The sequence below is a fragment of the Urocitellus parryii genome, chromosome 3 (genome assembly GCF_045843805.1).
Source record: "Urocitellus parryii isolate mUroPar1 chromosome 3, mUroPar1.hap1, whole genome shotgun sequence".
Taxonomy (NCBI): Eukaryota; Metazoa; Chordata; class Mammalia; order Rodentia; family Sciuridae; genus Urocitellus; species Urocitellus parryii.
In genome coordinates, this window is record NC_135533.1 from 112,411,366 (window position 1) to 112,431,567 (window position 20,202).

General features: G+C 43.9%; 1 protein-coding gene across 2 annotated transcripts in view; it reads right to left on the minus strand.

Moving 5' to 3' along the window:
- Positions 1-19,007, minus strand: part of Znrf3 (zinc and ring finger 3) — a 145,799-nt gene extending 126,792 nt beyond the window's left edge. The window contains exon 1 of one of the 2 annotated variants that reach the window (XM_077796812.1): positions 18,717-18,787. Coding sequence is in view for 1 of the 2 variants with exons in the window: in XM_077796811.1 (XP_077652937.1) it covers positions 18,717-19,007 (291 nt within the window). In the remaining variant the exon portion in view is untranslated. Of the gene's footprint in view, positions 1-18,716 lie in introns of both variants that reach the window. The other variant, XM_077796811.1, reaches the window with a different exon arrangement.
- Between the last annotated feature and the right edge of the window lie 1,195 nt (positions 19,008-20,202).

A 20,202-nucleotide genomic window follows, 5' to 3' on the forward strand; every position in this document is an offset into this window, starting at 1 on the left:
TTCAGTAACTCCACTTGGCACAAAATAAGCAAGCATTCAGTACATATCCACTAAAACAAAGTATATAAAACTCCCAGCCACTGGCCCTGTCCTAGGTTCCCACTAAGCATCAGCACTTCTCTCCGCTGTAGCTGCCAAGCTGTCATCTAAAGAACAATTTACCTGTCTTCTCACAGGACTATGAACTCCTTGATGATGATAATTTGGTAATAGCAACAGCCACTGATACTAACATACATTAAACATTTAATGTATATCTTACATATATTATGTCACTTCATCTTAAAAAATGCTTTGGAGGTACAAGCGATGTGACCCATGCTACAGATGAGGAAAGAGAAATTCACCAAGTTTGGGTGAATTTCTGGCCAAGGTCACACAGCTGGCAGTGGCAAAGATGGCAAATATAGGCCTGTCTAGTACCAGGGCTGTGCTCTCCACCCAGTGCCCCTTGCATGGCAAGAGCCTAATCAGTTCTGAACTCTCAGAATACAACACACAAAAGATTTTAGCCTCAAGAGGGCTTCTAGCTGTGAGAGATTAGCAGACCACCACTGGATTACCTTCCTCACACTACTTATGGTGAGGATGTACACACAGTCCTCCAATTACTGGCTGCACTTTGGTGTCCTCATGTGCCAAAACAGGGGTGGGGGGATGGGGGCTTCTTATCACTCTTAATCCTCCCAAGGATCTAGTGAGACAAACAGTATAAAGTTCCAAGGACAGTGTCTAACACACAGTATTCATTCATTCAAATATTTCATCAACCACCTATGTGACCTTCAGCCCTGCAAGGCTTCCAAGTAGTAGAAGGCAAAGCAAGCAATAATGGGGGGTTGGGGGTATTGTCATGAAATGTTCTGGGCTCCTGCCTGCTAGGGCCAGGTAAGTAACAGCAGTTCAATAACTTAGACTGTTTCACAAGCAGAATATTTACTCTGAGCCCAGGCTAGAGAAATCACTATCCTCTGTTCTATCATTTGTTTTGATTGGTAAAAAGTTTCCTTCTTTTTCCTTATTGGTTTAATAAATCTACATTGCAGCTCTGTTTTTCCCATCCCTGAGACTAAAGTCTTTGATTTTCTATTTCTTTTGGCCAAGAAGTCTGGCAGAGCCAAACAGGGCAAGCCTATAATGATCAAGAGAGAGTTCTGTCCATCTGGATGTCCTGCCCCAGTTACGACAGAATCTGCTGAAGCTACATTGTAAGTCATAACTTGCAGAGGCCCGGATAACAGAAGCAAGGACAGAATACCACAACACTGCCTGGCCATCTATAAAGAGTCACTTCCACACACACTGCCCAGGTCTCTACACTGGTCTGAAAGCTTTCGGATCAGTCAGAAAGTAGATTCCTGAGTCAAATCTGAAGAGAACTTAGACTCTAAAAAGTCAAGGGATGAATAGAAGAAAGTGAAGGGATGAACAGAAGCCCCTTAAGCAATCTCAGGCAGGCAGGATGATAGAGAGAGGTGGCCTTTACCAAGGAGGCAAAACGAAGGGTCGACTTCATGTGTGTGTGAATGCAGCCAAAGAGCCTTCGCCAAAGCTGCAAAGGAAACAAAAATAAACTAACAGGATAAAAGGAAGGCTGTTGCATGAGGAAGAACTTTTGCTCCAGTTTTAAAAAGAGAGAGAGAGAAAAGAAAAAGAAAGCACACACTGAAATGATCTAAAGCTGCCTATAAATATTTGGGAACATCAAAGGCGGTCCTGTTAAATTAAAAATGCTGTCACACAGATAGGAACTCGCCTCTAGCACTGCCAGCTTCAACATGTGAGCCTGTGATCTGAGGAGCGAAGGCTCAGCTCCTCGAGAAATCTGATTCACTAAAGAAAAAAGTGAACAAGCAGTTGAGTTTTAATAAGGGCATTAAATACCTTAGGAATGAGCTAATTAGAGTTTAACTCTTTCAAGATTGTCCGAGCTCTTAAGAATGCTGTAAAGTAAGCTCTCTCCAGAATCTAGTTAAATCAGCCTCAAAACCTGCAATGTGAAAGAAAAATACTAAAATAGCACCTTAGAACTTCAAAGCCGATAAATCCCAACAAGTCAACTTAGACTTAAAGGCAGAGGCCACATGAAGAAGAGGAAGGAAGAGGTTAACCAAGAAATGTTTTCTGAGGTGCGGTTAGGTTGCTTGCTTATTTGGAGGTCTTTTTTTTTTTCTAGTTTAGATAAGAATAAACTCACTTTCTAATCCCAGATTTGTTCTACCCTGTGAGTTGCCCTTTGCCCCAACACACTCTGAGGAGAGACGCAGGGCATGGGGTAGGAAGTCCTACTGACCTCGCTCACAAGCCATACAAGAAATTATGGCTGAGCCTCCCAGATACACTCAAGGTCACTAACAGAAGTCACCCCAAAAAAGTTTTCTTTGCACACATCCTGAATCAGAATCCCAAGGAAACCAAGATGAATTCCCAGCCAGGAAAGTTCCATCAGGACAGCAAACACTCTTTTGCGCTGAAGGGGGAAGATGCAGAGCCCCATGGAGAAAAGTATACACACACCTTCACAGAAAGAGCATCTATTTCCATCACCCGGTTTCAGGAATGTGAGAGAAGGAGGTAGACAGCGATGGAAATCACCTTCTCCATTCAAGGAGAGGAATGCACAGCCCAGCCTTGGTGGAAGGGGGATGGGGGGGGTAAAAAAAAAAAAAGACCCACAATGCACTCCAATCATTCCCATTTTTAGAAAAAGTCAATGTGTCTAATTTGGTGGCGGGGGGGGGGTAAGATTAATAAAGTATTTGCTTTGGCAAAATTGCTTACTGGATTAAACTAAGCGCTGAAGTCATTTGTGCTTGCCACATAATTAGGCCCCCAGAGCGTGGCCTTAGTGTATCACAGCATTCCACATACCCTGGCCAGATCCAGAGGCGCAATCAACCACCCTGCTTTCCGTCAGAGCAGTCTTACCCAAACACAGGCCATGTGGTTCAGCAACAACAGACGGCAAGCCTAGAAGCACATGAGACTCATAATTCCCATCCAGCTGAGCATGTGCATGTGTCTGTGTGTGTGTGCACATGCCCAAGTGACAAAGCTTGAGGCTTGGCGGTAATCTAACTGCAGACAGGAGGGATGAGCAGGTAAGTTTCAGCGAAGCACCACTCCCAGGACACAGAGAAGAGAGAGGGGACTGGGAGTCAGGGAGGAACAAACAGCCTGGGCCTCTCTCTGAGGAGCCCATGGATCCCTCACCAGGGCAGAAGGAACACAGCTACAAGCAAGATGGCATTGAACATGTTTTTTAAAAAAAAGATTCCCATGGTATTATCACTCTCAAAGAGTGGTAACCTGGAAAAGCTACCACTTCAGAATAAAACTTTTCAACCATCTGGAAACCACAACTTAAATGTTAGGTATATGTGGGGAACATCACAAAATTATGTATGTTCTTTTTCTTCATCCCATCCTGACTAAACATCAATTGCATGCTGAGTAACTCGTGTAATCTTTGCAGCAAGTCTAGGAAGGGTTTATCTCCATGGTACAGATGAAGAATCTGTGAGATCCAGAGGCAAAGCCGAGTTTCCACAGCAGGTATCTGGCAGTGTCAGTCTGACTCCACTCTGCTGCCTCTCCCATCATCAAAGGAAACCCAGAAGGACTTCTCTCTTCAGTGCTTACAATATGCTTTAAGGAACCTGGCAAACACTGTGTATCTGCAATGCAAAATTGAAAACTACCGCTCCTAATTAGCCATGCCAAAGCTTCATGACACAAGAAAGTGTCCTCCCAAATCCAGCTGGCTTTTAAAAGGTGTAGTTATAAGAACTAAAGAGAATTTGTACACAAATCAGGTTATAGTTCAAAAGTTAACTTGAAAGTTGGTGACTAGGGCCAAGCGCGGTGGTGCACACCTATAATCCCAGCGGCTCAAGAGGTAGGAAGATCTCGAGTTCAAAGCCGGCCTCAGCAACAGCGAGGCCCTAAGCAACTCAGTGAGATCCTGTCTCTCAAAAAAATACAAAATAGGGCTGGGATAGGGCTCAGTGGTCAAGCGCCCCTGACTTTAATCTCTGGGCCCTGCACCAAAAAAAGAGAGAATTGGTGATTAGGAATATATTTGTATTTTTTCCCAAAAAATAATGGGGCTATTTCAGCCCCACAAAAGGATCACCCATTAAACTATAAGTTACCAAAAGTTTCAGAACTCCATACTCCAGTCAACCGACCTTCAAAGAAGAGAGGTTGTGGCTGGAGTTGTGCCTCAGTGATGAAGCACTTGCCTAGCATATGTGAGGCACTGGGTTCGATTCTCAGCACCTCAAACAAATAAATAAAATAAAGGTCCATCAACAACTAAAAAATATTTAAAGAGAGAGAGAGAGAGAGAGAGAGAGAGAGAGAGAGAGAGAGAAAAGAGAGCTAGCACCAAGTAGACAAGCAGCCAGCCAAAGTAGATGCCGAGAACCACATACTCAATTCCTGACACCCCCTTGGTATCTCTATTTTCTAACTTTACACACAATTCTATGGCTCCCTGATTTTCTAGGAAGGGACCTCAGAAATGAGAACAGCAAACCAGATTGCTGCAGGGGAAGCACTGGAGAAAAAGGAACCATTTATAGACAGGGGCCTCATGGGTCAACAGGGAGAAGGAGGAGAACCTTGCGGCACCATCTCCCACACTTCAGAACACTAGGGAGTGCTATTCACCTCTGCTCTCAGCCTACAGCCACAAATAGAAGTCAGTATACTGAGGAAACAACAGCTTTTCATACTTTGCACAAATAGGCCCTTTGGTCTGAAGTGGGGAAGTGTTAACAGATTAAGACATGAACCCTGCCCTAAAGGAGGTTACATTCTAGTAGAGAATATCAAAGTTGACTCCCAGTCAACAAGCGAAAATTACATTTGCGATTAGCCTCCCTCTTCTGAAACAGAAACTTTTCCTTTGGTTTTTTTGTGTGATGAGGTTTGAGGACAAGCCCTCTACCAGACTATATAAGCTATTGAACCTGGTCAGTGTGAGCCTTCAGTGGCTCAGGTCTCCTTCTATAAAGAAGTGACATAGCACAATGGATGGCACCTCCAAGTCCATCCCACTCTACCTTCTGGAATCCCATCTGGCTTACTAGGCCTGATCAATTCCCCTTCTGACAGTTCACTGCAGAATACCAAGCACTGCAGAATAATCATGCAAGACAACATTGCAAAGGGCACTGAGGTGGGATGCTAAGCACACGGCCCTCCTCTCCTCATCTCAATTCTACTCGCCAAAGTTTGAAAGCAGGGCCCAAGAACCCACTTACAGATGATGGCACCCATGATCATGGTCTTTGCTGATATACAAGAATAGGAAAACAAGGAAAGACTATCCTATTCTTGGAAGATGGGAAAAAAAGAAGGAAATGAAAATAAGGAGACAGGAAAAAGTCCCCCATCCACTCTTCCTCCTGGTCTATTCCTTCTCCCTTCTCCAATCAGACATCACTAGGTCAGAGTTACCAGAGGGCAAGGGATGTTGGCAGGGTTTGTAATGTTAAGAGCCAAGATTCCCTCTTTACAGTATGTAGGAAAGACACACACAAAAAGCCCACCAAATAAGTTCCACAGGCTTGCAAAAGGACAATTAAAACAGTCTCGCCAAAGAAAATTAATCATTAAGAAAAGCAATTAATGCTATCCAGTATGCAATAAAAATTCTAGGCTTTTCTACAATATCTTTCTTGAAGGGGCACTTCTAGGGAATAATTCCACTTGGAATATTCAAAACTATTCTGTCCCATCTCATGGTTGTTTCACAGCCCCCACCCCCTTCCAAAAACAAGGTTGGCATGACAACTAAGGCACCAGTCACCGTGGTCCCTAACCACATCCGCTGGGGCTTGGCATGCTGAGACGTGTGCCAACTCTGTTGTCTGTAGGGCACTCCTGGCCACAGCACACGCAAGCTATAATCAAGTCAGAAACCACCGCATTCGTATAGAACTCAGTTAAACATAAATATTCATTAAATGTGAAAACCTATGGTGATGCAATGTTGAGACTGCAAATTTAAACACAAGAGTCAGGAAATGCAAAAATTACCATTGCCACTGGAACTCGAAATCACCCACATGGCACATTTAATGCCACAAGCTAGTTTATATGTGTCCTAGAGATTTAAACCTAATAACATCAAAACTTCAAAACTACATATTACCTACTCATTTGGCTTAGAATGAGGGTGACATTTATTGATGGCCACTGGAACATTTCCAGAGTGAACACGCTATGAAAAGGCAGTCATAAAAACCCTCTAGTACAAGTAAAACACAATACATCACAGATAGACTCTGGAATATTCCTGGAGGTCCCCATGCCCATGCAATTGACACTGTCCCACAAAAAACAACAACAGTAACCGAAAAGTAAAAACCTCAATGCCAACATGTACAACTAAGCAATAATTTAATAATTTCCTAAATGCTTACTGTTGGCCCAGCAGAGCAGAAAATCAAATGTCACTAATTTGAAATCTAAAATTCTTTCATGCATAGCCTGCTGAACTCTTTAGACATACTACTGTAGTACTTTAAATTTCTGCTTCCCACTTAGCACTTAAACACAAGATCAAGACCCATGCCTGAGTTTTAATGCCAATTTCTCTTGTGACCAATGGCAGGAGGCACCTGCCCACAGTTACCTCACTGTGAGAGCAAAATTGTGCCATTTTCATGCCAGAGCTTCCAAAGGGAGAAGAAAACCTTAAGGGAAAGTGACACCAAATATTATACATACTTAAATAAAACACATCCCTAAAGTCTACAGTCAGGCTGTGATGTCACCTTCTCCAGCACTCTCAGAACATACCCAGGCAGTCACACAGCAGGCTGGAAGGAGTTAGTAGGTGTCATTTCCTCACCCGACCTCTCTTCCCCAGACCTCCAAAAGAGCACAGGCAAGGTGAAGTTATTTTGAGAGTCTGGTCCATCCTGACTCTTTGGAATAGCCCTAGGACACACCCATGTCTGAAAACTGCTTGTGAATAGTTGCTACAATCATAGAAAGTTTTTCCTCAAAAAGCCCAGTCTTTTTCTGGACACACTAGCATCGCCCTCGCTATGCTATCCTGAAGCATAATGCTCTAAAAGCACTTAAATATCTGAGAATTTTTACATGCAAGGCAATAGAAAGATGGAGTGCTCTGGCTCAGAGAAACATACTGGTGGAACAAGAAAATGCTTGATGGGAATGGCTAGAAATTTGGCTGCACGTGGGAAAACTGGAAAAGGGTAAAAGAGAAAGCAAAAATGGCATTCAGGAATGTTGGGGTGCAGTAATATATTTCCGCAGAAGGGCAATCAAAATGGAAAGCACAGAGGGAGGAAAAACTGGGACCCATTCAGGGAACAAGGGCAGGAATACACAGGCCCAAGTCCCAGAGGCAACAATGAAAGACTAAAGAGCCAGCCAGCCTCTTAGCTCAGTAGTAAACAACAAGACGTCACAAAAGATTCTGATCAAGGGACTGGTATGATCAGAGGTTAATTCAGAAAGATGAATCTGGTGGGAAAGAAGAGATGATGGGAATAGAGAAGGAAAAAGGCTTGGGCAACAGCAGGCATGAAGAAGTAAGGTCAGCAAGAGGTAGAGCAAGCCAAGTATCATCATAAGAACACCACCATTCCCCTTTGACTTAGCCACAAGCTAACTTGATTTAAATTTTGAAACAGTTTGCAAGTCAGCTTGCAACATTCTTTATGTGCCATTAGCCGCCAGCTCACTACCTACTCCAAGACAGAGGCATTTCAGAAAAGATGTCACATCTTCAGGTACACTGTTATATTACAAAAATCACATAAAGGAGCTGAATTCACAATGTCAAATGCATTTAAGGAAAAATACACAATCAGGTACAAAGAAAAGCATTTGGTATTAAGAACTATGTAATGTTATGAACGTCCAATAAAAAAAAAAAAAAAAAGAAAAGCATTTGGTGTCAAGTATGGGACAAGGCTTGGCAACCAGGACCACCTAAATGGCAGACAGCCTTCTTTCTGGGCAGAATGTACTCCCAGGTGAGAAGACAAACCAAGATGATACAACTAAAAGTACATCAGGGACTAAAGCACCAGGTTCATGGAAGATTTTCTAGAACACAACCATAAAGCGAAATGCTGCTCTAGAAAGAATACATCAGAATCCCTAAGACCTGAGTTTTAATGCCAGTTTCTCTTGTGACCAATGGCAGGAGGCACCTGCCCACAGTTACCTCACTGTGAGAGCAAAATTGTGCCATTTTCAAGGTGCCCTTCATCTCAAAGAGTAACTCTCCTAATTAAAAGCATGGAACAAAAAGAAAGAAGGGACAAAGATCCTAATGAAGGCGCAGGATATGAGACTTCAGCCTTCAAGAAATCCAAGAGAAAATAAAAGCACCCACACCAATGTAAGAGCACTTTGATCACATCAGGGCCAATACAACCTTAACCAGCAGAATAACTTGAGACCCCTGGGGCTCCCCCGATGGACATCTGACATGAAGGAGAGAAAGGAGAGAAGGGAGTCTTGCAAAGTGCAACCTGAAGGGGTTCAACATTGGAACTTTCAGAAATAGCAAGGATGGCAAACTTAAATGCCTACAAGAATCAGGCACTGGTGAATTTAATTATGAAGTAAGCTGGGTGATGGTATAGAGACTCACAACCTGGAGAGCTCACGCCCCATCTGAAGTAGGGTGCAGTTACTCTACTACAGCAGGCTGTTACCACATGGGGACCTAATGTTGCCAGATCTTCTAATTTTTCAACATGTTAATTTACATGTAAAATTTCTAGATATTTAATGGGAATGGAACAAAATACCTAGAAACTGTTTTTAGCCCACAGGCTTGCCCATTAGATGTACCCCTCAGAGTCTGACGCTTGGCTCTATTTGTATCTATACCCACCAAGAACTGACAGTGTCACTTTGAATTCAAGTCTGGATTTATTTGGCCTTTCCCAACCCAGGGTGTTCATAAGCCTTATAAGAAAGAGGCAGGGCAGAGAACAGCAAATGCAGTAGCACCCTCCTGGGCAACAATCTGTTGCCACGGGTCTACAGATAGCACAATGGTCTGGGCCACAATGTCTCCTCTAGGCCTCCAAGCAATGCCATCTGCCTAGACAGCTACCACACCCCTGCCCAGAGCACAGGGGCAACCTGCTGCTCCCGAAATGTGCTCAGAGACACCTATAGGGAGGTAGCTGGATATGCAAGGTACCTACATAGAACTAGCCATAACTCAGATCTCATGACAGAGAAAAAAAAAAAAAACAGGATTAGTGCTGGGCTCAATGGCACATGCCTGAAATCCCCAGGGGCTCAGGAGGCTGAGGCAGGAGGATCGAGATTCTGAAGCCAGCATCAGCAATTTAGCAAGATCCCGTCTCAAAACTTAAAAACAGTTTGGGATGTGGCCCTGTGGTTAAGCATCCTTGGGTTCAATCCCTGTTATTAAAAAAAAAAAAAAAAAAGCCAGGATTCCACTATTTACTAAAAAGCAGGAATATATAGGCTTTCACTTTATGACTTTGTTATTTTTCTGCTGTTATTTAGATTTTTTTTAAGAATGACACACTATCCATTGTGAATGGGGTGCGCTGAGAGACAGGTATGCTCATCTAGAACGACCTTTCTACAGAGCAATCTGACTGTAAGTAGCAAGAATCTTAAAAATGTTTATACTGGACTGGGACTGGGGCTGGGGTTGAGTGGTAGAGCACTTGCCTAGCATATGGGAGGCCCTGGGTTCGATCCTCAGCACCACATAAAAATATAAAGGTATGGGCTGGGGATGTGGCTCAAGTGGGAGCGCACTCACCTAGCATGTGTGAGGCACTGGGTTCGATTCTCAGCACCACATAAATGTGAAATAAAGATACTGTATCCACCTAAAAACTAAAGAAATAAATATTTTAAAAATATATACATAAAGGTATTGCATCCATCTACAACTAAAAATATTTTTAGATGTTTATATTTATGACCCTAATTCTAAAAATCCCATGATAATAATCAAGGGATACAGAAAGCAGCAAGGAGATATAGCTCAGTAGAGTGCTTTCCTAGCATGTGGGAGAACCTGGGTTCCAGTCCCAGCACAGAAAAAGGAAAATAAAGAAAAAAAAAAAAAAGAAAGAAAGATTGTTCCTCATAACACTACTTCTTTTTTTTTCTTTTTTTTTTTTTTTAAAGAGAGAGTGAGAGAGGAGAGAGAGAGAGAGAGAGAATATTTAATATTTATTTTTTAATTCTCGGCGGACACAACATCTTTGTTGGTATGTGGTGCTGAGGATCGAACCCGGGCCGCACGCATGCCAGGCGAGCGCGCTACCGCTGAGCCACATCCCCAGCCCCAACACTACTTCTAATAACAGAAAATAAGAACATATTACACAGTCACTAAAAATGTTTCACAACATTTATTAACAGGAAATACTCAAGATAGACAAAGGGTTATAGGTACTACATGTTTTCCCAGCTTTTTTTAAGATCCCTATAAGCTCATGGGGGAAAAAATTAAAGAGCTTCCAAAACACACAGGTATTAAAAAGGTTAACAGAGTTAGGCATAGATAGAGGGAATTTTTTTCATATATTTCTGTATTTTCCAAGTATTCTGTAATAAACCTGTATTACTTGTACACCTTTTTTAAAGTTAGTTACAGATTTTTTTAAGATAGAGTTTGAGCCCTGTCTATAGGTAATAAAAATTTAATTTATTCTAACATTTTTGCCTAAATCTCACTAAAATACATGTGGGTCCTGAGTCAAGTGGGGCAGTGAACACTGGTTTTAGGGGACCCAAGTTGAAATCCCAGCTCTGTGGCCTCAAGAAGCTTTCTTAGATGCTCAATCTCAATTTCTTTTATAAACTGAAATTAATTAGGCAGCCCACATTTGTACTGGAGAAATCAGAGAAATAACATCTGTAAGTCACAGCTATATATCATGGATATACAAAAGCAACTTTTCATCTCAAGAATGTATCCACAGTAGGAATTTGGTGATTGTCTGCTTACAAGTTAACATACTAAAATTAACTCAAGTTCAAACAGAAATCAAGTTTTAATCAAATTCTTAGTGTTGGATGGAATTTTACATACACTTAGGCTAAGCCATCCTTACTTTTACTTTTTTCGCTTAAAAAATGCAGCAGCTTCTGCCCCAGGAGGCCACAAGTCTTCAACATACATTTTCACATCAAACTTCCAAGAGTCATCAAAGTTTTTTTTCCCCACCAAATCAACTCTCACATCCAAACAATCATAATCACACTAGCTGCTGGGAAGAGGAGGAGGATTAATATTAAGTCTTTAGAGTACACATCTTAAGAGTAATAAAAATAAAATGCTCTTCTCTGAACCACAATGGGCCCGGCTGACCTTATTCTTTTCACACTATCATGAGTCAACAGAGCTGCTAAAAGTCAGATTTTAAAACATCTCATTCAGGCTACAAATAGAACAAAGAGACTCCACTCTTTACCTCCTGCCTATTCTGTTTGACAGGTACAAAGGCACGTCTCCACAACGGGGTTATCAGCCTTAACCTCAAAGGTAAGTAGAAAGGAGTGGGGGAAAGGCCAAACTGTTAAATCCACATACTGTGTTGTGACATACAATGGGTTGCCCAGGCCCAAACTCAGTACCAGGACCAAGTTTCCTATTCCAGGGACTTCTCAGTAGCCTTAGTCCCAGTGCAAGTAACAGCTTGGGGTCTGGCTCCCTACCCTCAGCTGCCTGCAGGCAGGTTCTGAGTCTTACTCATCCGGGTTCCCTGCTTCACCCCATTCGGGGTCTGATGGACAGAGGGCACCACTAAATGTCTGCCAAAGGAAGGAGCAGGGCGATGCACAGTTTTGGGCTCTTAAAGCCTTTTAATCAACAATTAGGGAATGTGCAGCCTATGCAAAGTAAGAAAGGCAATGAACATAGTACGTGACCTCTTTGGAGAAAGCCATGCAGACTCCGAATGGCTCTGAAAAGTCAGCCACAGGAAGGAGGTGTGTCTCACACCAGAAATCCCTTTAAATGCCAGAATACTTCAGCTGTTCCAGCTTTCCAATAGCCAAAAACAACGGAAGTGCCATCAAGTGACAGTTGTATACTTCAAGTCACTGGTCCTTCTTTCCAAACTTGGCAGCCTGGCTCTTAGTGGAAAAAACAAGTTGGAATGATCCTTCTGTAATTACAAAAAGAAGAAAGCAAGTTGGAAAGGAAGGAAGGAAGGAAGGAAGGAAGGAAGGAAGGAAGGAAGGAAGGAAGGAAATAAATTTCTGTGAGAGTAGGGAGTTTTCCCAGTTGATGATATAGACCCACTTCTTGATCAACCATTCACGGTTTAAGCTCAACTTTAAATTCCACCATCAGTTTGATAACCTCATCACAAGAAGTGTCAAGTGAAGCAGTCTTGTGAAAACAGAAATGTCTTAGAATCCAAGGGACCAGAGTTTGAATCTCAGCTCTACTTACTGACATGCTCAATGACTCTGACAAGTGACTTTACCTCTCCACTCAGTTTCCTCATCTGAAAACCTGGTAAATGTCACCTACCTTATCTGTTAAATGAGAGCAGAGCACTACCCAGGGCCTGGCACATGGTAAGTAAGTAATATTAATCATTAGTAGCTTTTTTTCTTTTGAGACAGGTTCTTATCATATTGCCCAGGCTGAGCTTGAGAGCCTCCTGCCTCAACCTCCTCAGTAGTTGGGACTACAAGTGTATACCAGCTTAATTAGCAGCTATTTTTAAAAGTTCTGACAAAGACTGACAGAGTCAATTTAAATTAATTAGAGAGGAAAAGCAACCACTTAAACTCAATGTACAATTGAAGAGTGCCTGGCTTTCCTCAACAATCTACCTGATCATAAGGCATGCTTCTGCATCTGCTCTTCCCCAGTACCCTCTGCTCAGATGCAGCCAGGGAGAACAAAGCCTGAAGTTGGGGGACCTGAATATTAACCCTGGGTTGTTCCATGTGGCCCTAAGTAAGGTGCTTTACCTCTCTGGATTTTGGTCATATTATCTAACATATTAAAGGACTACAACTGGTTCTTTTTGATCATGAAGATTAATTTAAATATCACCTTTGCCTTGAACTATAAATTATAAATCCACATTCTTCAAACTAGGGAAACCGTCATAAGCAAAATTTTTCACTTAGCATATATTCAGATTAATGATGATTTTCTGAATACCAAGCCTTTATAATTACTCCCGGGGACACAAGTGATTCAAACATCTTTTTATCCACAGTGTCTGTAGTGTTTTATCTAGAAAAGGTTAACTTGAGACTTTTATAATGCTAGGTATCCTGCCCTGGAATGTGCATACCCCACACAGATCTCTCCATATAACCCAATTTTATAATACCAGTGGGTCTTCTGGAACCAGAGAGAGATATCCTTTCCTTCTAACCAAGCAAACTTGTGGAAATAACCAAAAAGGAAAAGTAACCCTGAAGTTAATCAGCCAAGCCAGACAAAGTTGTTCTCATTAATTAATCAAACCCCATGACACTCAGTGTCTACCTGACGTCCACTCTAAATCCATCATTCATTAAACAAATATCAAGTGTCTGATGAGTAAGTAGCAGGTATGGGAGTCTCAGGGATGGATCCAGGGGTGAATAAAAACAAATGGAACTACTCCCTTAGAGTTTAGGTCCATGAGGGAAGGTGTGAGGAGCTGCTCTTAAAGCATTTCAATGCCAACAGACACATCACTTAATTTTTCAATGAACTGTGGAAAGGAATACATTCATACTATCCTCCTAAATCCTGTATTCAGATCATCTTTTTGCACTTCATCTAAATTAAAAAAAAATTATTTGACTATTTTTTCACTTTTTTTTTTCCTGACTGGGAAAACCCCGTCAGGAAGGATTATCATTTATCCATGCACATGACTGTGAACACCACAAGAGACTGTGAACACCAGAAGATAGTATCAATGTAGAACAGGGCTCTGGTAAATGTCTATCAAATTAATATGCTCCGTGGAGGCCTAGAAATACACAGCCTTCTTTCCTGCTTCTCTTGCCAGCCTAAGCCCCACATCACCTCACTCAAATTCTTAGTACTGGACTATTCCAGTCCATGACAAGTAGTAGATCAGACCTTCTCTTTTCCTCCTGGGAGGAGGGTAGCACTTCAGAACCATCCAAGAAGTTTGCATGTCTGCTTAGGAAAACAAAAGTGCCCATTCACAAGAATGTGTGAATAAATTCAGAGTTTCACAGGACATCTCTGGATATCTGTGACCCTTGGGTTAAGAACTCCTGTAGTAGATCGTTAAACATTAGACTTAAATTAATAACAAAATCCTAACAAAGCAAAGTTGTTTATCTGGCAAAAAAAAAAAAAAAAAAGATCAAGGAACCCATACAGATCTGGGTTTCGATCCGGGTTTTATCATTTGCTAGCTGTGTGAGGTTAGAGAATTAAACTTGCCTATCAGTTTCCTCCTCTGTAAAATGGGTTAACAATAGTTGCTAATTCTGAGTTAATGTCAGGATGAGATGACAAACACATGACATGCTTGGCACATTGCCTTGTATACAACACAGGCTCATAAATGGAAGCCATAGATGCCTTCCTTTTAGTCTACAGACTCCACACTTATCTCCCACTCCCAACTTCATCCTTATTCCGAATTATACTAGTAAGTTCCATGAGATCTCAGAGTACAAGACAGAAAATAGGAGACTCTAAGAATTTATAAGGTCACAAAATACAGCCCTAATTCTTCCTCCAAATTAAATGCTTGGCTTTAACCCATGAAGGCCCATTTGACAAGACAGTCAGCAATCCCTTCTGTGTAAATCCAGGTCAGCTGTCAGCATGTAATTGTTCTATTAGGCCAAGTCAGTTTTTAGAGGCAGGCCTGTTAGCTCAAAATGGAGATGAAAAGAAAGTATTTGATCAAATGCTAACCTGCAAAAACCACACTGACAGGGAAACAGGCAGAGGAATTCGTTTCTTAAAATTATTCTCTGTGATACTTTTAGTTTAACAGTGGATATTTGAGGACTTTAATCAGTCTTTTTTTTAATACCTTTATTTTATTTTTATGTGGTGCTGAGGATCGAACCCAGGGCCTCATGTGTGCCAGACGAGCACTCTACCACTGAGCCAGAGAGCCAGCTCCTTAATCAGCCTTTTTAATCTACCACCCAGTTCTCCTTCCACCGCTAACAGCTGAAAAAATTGATTTAGTTCTTAATGTTCCCAGCTTCAAATCTGACCTAGGGTCCAGAAAAGTTGATTTTAAAGTTACACAGAATCTATCATTCTGATTCCTTCCACAAATGAATTTCTAAAGCATTTCTAAATATTTGACTTCAAGGGGAAAAAAATGTATTTCCACTTTAAAACAATCTTTCATCTCCAGCAATGCAAATTTTCTTTGTTTGTTTAACCAATCCACATACCACTAGCCAGTGTTTAATCGGGCCTCTTTATTTAACATCATCAACCATGTGGGTTCCATAGCCAAGTCTAAAAGTTTCAGATAATGATCTCATTAACAGCAACAAATTGGCTCAAAGATGAAATATGTATCAATATGTCTAAAAAACCTTTAAAGTGCCATGCTTCAGAACTACAGAAGTGTAATTAACTCCTCCAGCTCTCCAAATGCATGCTGACACTCCTACATGCAAATAGGCTACAACATTGCATGAATAATACAAATAATTAATGGAATTTCATACCTACATAACTGTATTCACAATATATAAATGTGTATGTACAAATACATATATATACACACATGTATACATACACACATATCTTCACACTGACTATACTGTTGACCTTGGGATAGTTATTTAAGCCTAAAAGTGCACAAGGAAGAACCAATATTCCTGGTGACTAAATCCCAAGGTTTGAATTACAATCTTCTCTCTCTTACACACACACACACACACACACACACACACACACACACACTTCTCCATACCCTAACCCATGCAAATGACTGAAAAAGTACTCTAATTATAAATAGCTGGGCAAGCCAGACTATGATAAGGTATCTACTGTATAAACACACAGATATTTTCATTGGTATATAATAGGAAAAGAAAAAAATAATAATACAAACCAATTTCTTATCTTAAAATTCTTAAAGGAGAGAAATTTTCAGGTTTTTTTTTTCCCCTCTTTTTAACCAAGAACAATACTGTTATAGAACCCCACTGGATATAAAAAAAAAAAAAAAAAAAAAAGCAAGGCTATAGTCCTACTATTTAGTTTTAGTTATTGAAAATAAACTGTGAAGATCATAAAACATTAAATGCAAATCACTAAGTATTTTAAGATAGTACATAAAAGGTTTTGAAAAGTTCAGAGTACTTAAAAAACATGAATAATCTGAAGCTGAATACCTATTTGTTTTTCCTATTCATTCCTTTTTTTAAATTTTTTTTAGTTGTCAATGGACCTTTATTTTATTTATTTATATGTGGTGCTGAGAAGTGAACACAGTGCTTCACACATGCTTAGGCAAGCAATCTTCCATTGAGCTACAACCCCAGCCCTCTCACAAAAAAAAAAAAAAAAAAAAAAAAAAAAATTCACAGCCAGTAGACGGGGATCACAACAATTTCTTCAACTGCATAGTATTCGAAGAATAAAAGCATACCAGCCTTTGTACACACATAGCCCTAAAAGCCACACTGCACTCCATCTAGGGACACAGTTCAACAAGTTGGCCACCACAATAAAGTTATTAAAGATATCGGATGCACCAAGGAATGGCTGTTCAGATAGCTCAGATAAGCCCACCAATATTATTGCACTTATAAGGGAATTAAGGACACCTATTAGTGTTTGCTTAACAGGTGAACTTATTAAATGCCATTTATGTCATTTTTTCTTAGCAATTGTTGACTTAATTTTTCTTTTTTCTTTTTTTGGCTAAGCTAATGGACTACAAAGAATTAGATAAGCACTTCAAAAAGTTTCAAAAGAGAATAAATTCCTTCTGCCAAATTTACACATTATCTCTCTACTCACAAGGATAAAATAGTTACAAATGGTGTGTTTAAACTGCTAATTTTGTATTAAATGGTGAACCCAAGATTATCTCCAAAGCACAGCACTGCTCTTAATGGATAGCTAGCCAAACTGCTGTGAATAAAGAGTATAAGTTAAAACGCTGGAGGTAAAAATCACAAACTTCAAAAGTCTCCTCAAAAAGTGAAGAACCACGTTAACCCCCCTACCCGCCACCCCAGCCTTTGGAAAGCTGTAAATCAAACAATTTCCAAAGCCATCAGGACACAGTGAAAGCCTCAAAGAGAGGCAAGAAGTCGCAAGGAACAAGATTTAAGTTCAACTATTCTTGAAGGCTGCAATAGAGATGTTTAGGAATCGTCTGCAAAGCATGCTCTCTAAAGCTTTTATATTAAGAGATGGTAATAATAATATTATAAAGAAAAAAGTTCAACAGTTTTTAAAAACTGTCTGTAGTCACAGAACTCAATCAACGTGTTTTGCCTTCTATTTATCAGATAGAAGTTTTAGACAAGAGTCCTGTAAGGCAATGCTGATTAATCACACCATAGGTCCATCCTCCCTCTTTGTAAAGGACACACCTCTAAGGAGTCAAGCTGCATGCTTGCAGTCCTACGCGGGCTGGGCTCTGAGTCCGCACCAGAGAAAGGAAGAAGCAATCTACACTCTAGGCAGCTATACAGTCAGTCCGCACAGCCCCCTTCTCTTTATAACTCACCCAAGACTAAAGGCCCAAAGTTTAGGCCCTGCAGCGATCCCATCACCCCAAAAGGCTCAAAGACATGCCAACCATTTCAAATCACCCCCACCAGAGGCGCGCCTATTAACAGCCATAAGTGCGCTGGCCCTCTACTAACAAGTTGATAAAATCATGTCCAAGGAAGCGGGAAATCTATCCCGCTAACCACCCGCAGAGACTTCAGGGAAGAGTCCCTCCTTCAAACCGTGGGCACAGTTTAACGCTCCCCCTAGCTAGCTTCCTTTGGAACGCAAACCTCTTTCATTTGCAGTAAGGTGGAGGCCCTGTCAGAAAGCGACCCTGGCTGGCGATTTGCAAGCCTCCACATTAGTCCTTGGCCGAGGGGCGGGCAGGCGGTCTCCCTCCGGTTCAGTGCAATCCGAAGCACTCAGCGACGGCTGCCTTCCACCACCATTGCTGGGCACCCCCGATCCCCACTCCGCCAGGTTTCCTGCCTGCTTGTCCAGAGCCCTGCTGGAAGGGTCAGCACTCAGGTGAGGCTGGCGGCAGGTTGCAAGGAAAGAACCTGATGTTGTGCAGCCCCTCAGACAAACCTGGGCGTTCCCAAAAGGAGCATGCATTGGCTGGAAAGCACAGCCTACGACCTGTAGCAAGCCACCAACTCCTCAACACTTGTCTTTCCAAAGTTGGCATTCAACAGGTAGTTCCCGAGACTTCCACCTGAGGCAGACAGAAGTACCCAATGGGCTCCGGGGGCCGCCCGAGAGTGGGTGCCATGCCCAGCGGCTCCCTCCCCCACCCCGGACCCGCGGGAGGTAGAGCCCCCACGTGCGCTGGACCCTGCTGCAGTGCCCCGGAGGCCGCGTCCCGCCCGCCCGGGCGGGATGCCGCCGGCCTCCTCGCCGCCCCTCCCGCCCGCCAGTCAGCCAGCCCGCGGCGGGGTCGGCGGGCGCAGCCCCCGGAGCCATCTTGTGGCGGCGGCGGCGCGGGGCCCGGGCGGCGGGCAGCTACCTGCACGATCTCGCCCTCGGCGCTGAGCGTGGCCCCGGCACGCGAGAAGCGGCCCGTGAGGCCGGTGGTGTAGGTGGTGTAGTCGCCACTCGGGCTCGACTCGAACAGCACCACCTCCACGAATGCCGTCTCCTTGGCCCGCGCCGCGCCGGGCCCCGTGGCCGCCAGCAGCAGCCCGAGCAGCAGCGGCAGTGGCGGCGGTGGCGGCAGGCGGTGGCCGCGGGGGCCGCGGGGGCGGCGGCGGCGGCGGCGGCCCGGGGCCCCTGGGCGCCCGCCCGAGCGCGGCCTCATGGTCCTGCGGCGGGAGGGCGCGGAGGGCGGGCGCGGCCGGGCATAGTCGCGGGCCGGCGGAGGACCGAGCTAGGGCGGACGCCTCACAGCCCCATCGCGGCGGCAGCGGCTTTGTGGGTCGCAGGCTCCACTCGGTTCCCCCGGCCGTCGCGCCGCGGCCCTTTCATCTGCTCCACGTGAGGGGTTATCCCCGCCCCGGCAGCGTCGTGACCCGCTCTCCCCTCCCTCCCCGCGCTCGGCCGCAGCCGCGGCTGTTGGGGAGCTCGAAGGCGGGGCGGGTGCGCCTGCGGCAGCGGGAGGCGGAGCCCTGAGGCTGAGCATGCCCCGCCCCGGCCTCCGTCTGCGATCCTCCCCTCATCCTCGCTCCACCCCATCGTCCTCGCTCCGCCCCCTCCAGCCGTCTTGCCCCGCCTCATCACCCTCGCTCCGCCCCCTCTCTCAGTCTTGCTCCGCCCCCTCGTCCTCACTCCGCCCCCGCCGACGACCTCTACCCCGCCCCTTCATCGGCGCTCCGCCCCCTCACCCGCGCTCCGCCTCCACCGCGCTGTCCCTTCAGCGGCCGACATTTCTCCTGGCGGTTGCTACGGTTCGGCGGGAACCGGGGCCGCAACCTGCTCCTGGACTATGCACGTTTTGCCTGCGGGCCCCGCGTGTCCTTGTCTAATGCAGGAATTAGAGCCATTCAGACGTGGAAGGCCTCGTCCTTCCCCGGTCCCCTGAGCCTAAGCCCGAGTTCTAGTAGAGCTGGACGCCACCACCCGGCGCTATATCCCCACCCCCACCTCGGTGATCAAACGGGAAAGGCCTCGGCGGTCAGGGGCTGTGCCAGGATGTGTCCGTGTAGCTCAGACAGTTCCTTTGCACCAGATGAGTAAGGGCAGGTGGAACAAACTTTGAGGAAGTCATTTGGATTCTCCTGGAGTTATCTTTCTACAGCCCCAAAGACGTAATTGATACACCTCCCTCAAAAGAAGTTCTGAAACCTTGAGGCTCATCTGTGCTGAAGGGTGAAAGAGTCCAACACCTTTACTGCAGATTGATGGCTGCCAGATTAACATACCAACCACACGTGCTCAAGGGCCCCAGGGTTCCCATTCACCAAGAAAAACTTTAACTCCCTACTCCTCTTTGAGCAAGCCTTTTCTTTCCTCATCTAATCAATTAGAATCGAAACCCTCCTTCGAAAGACACACAT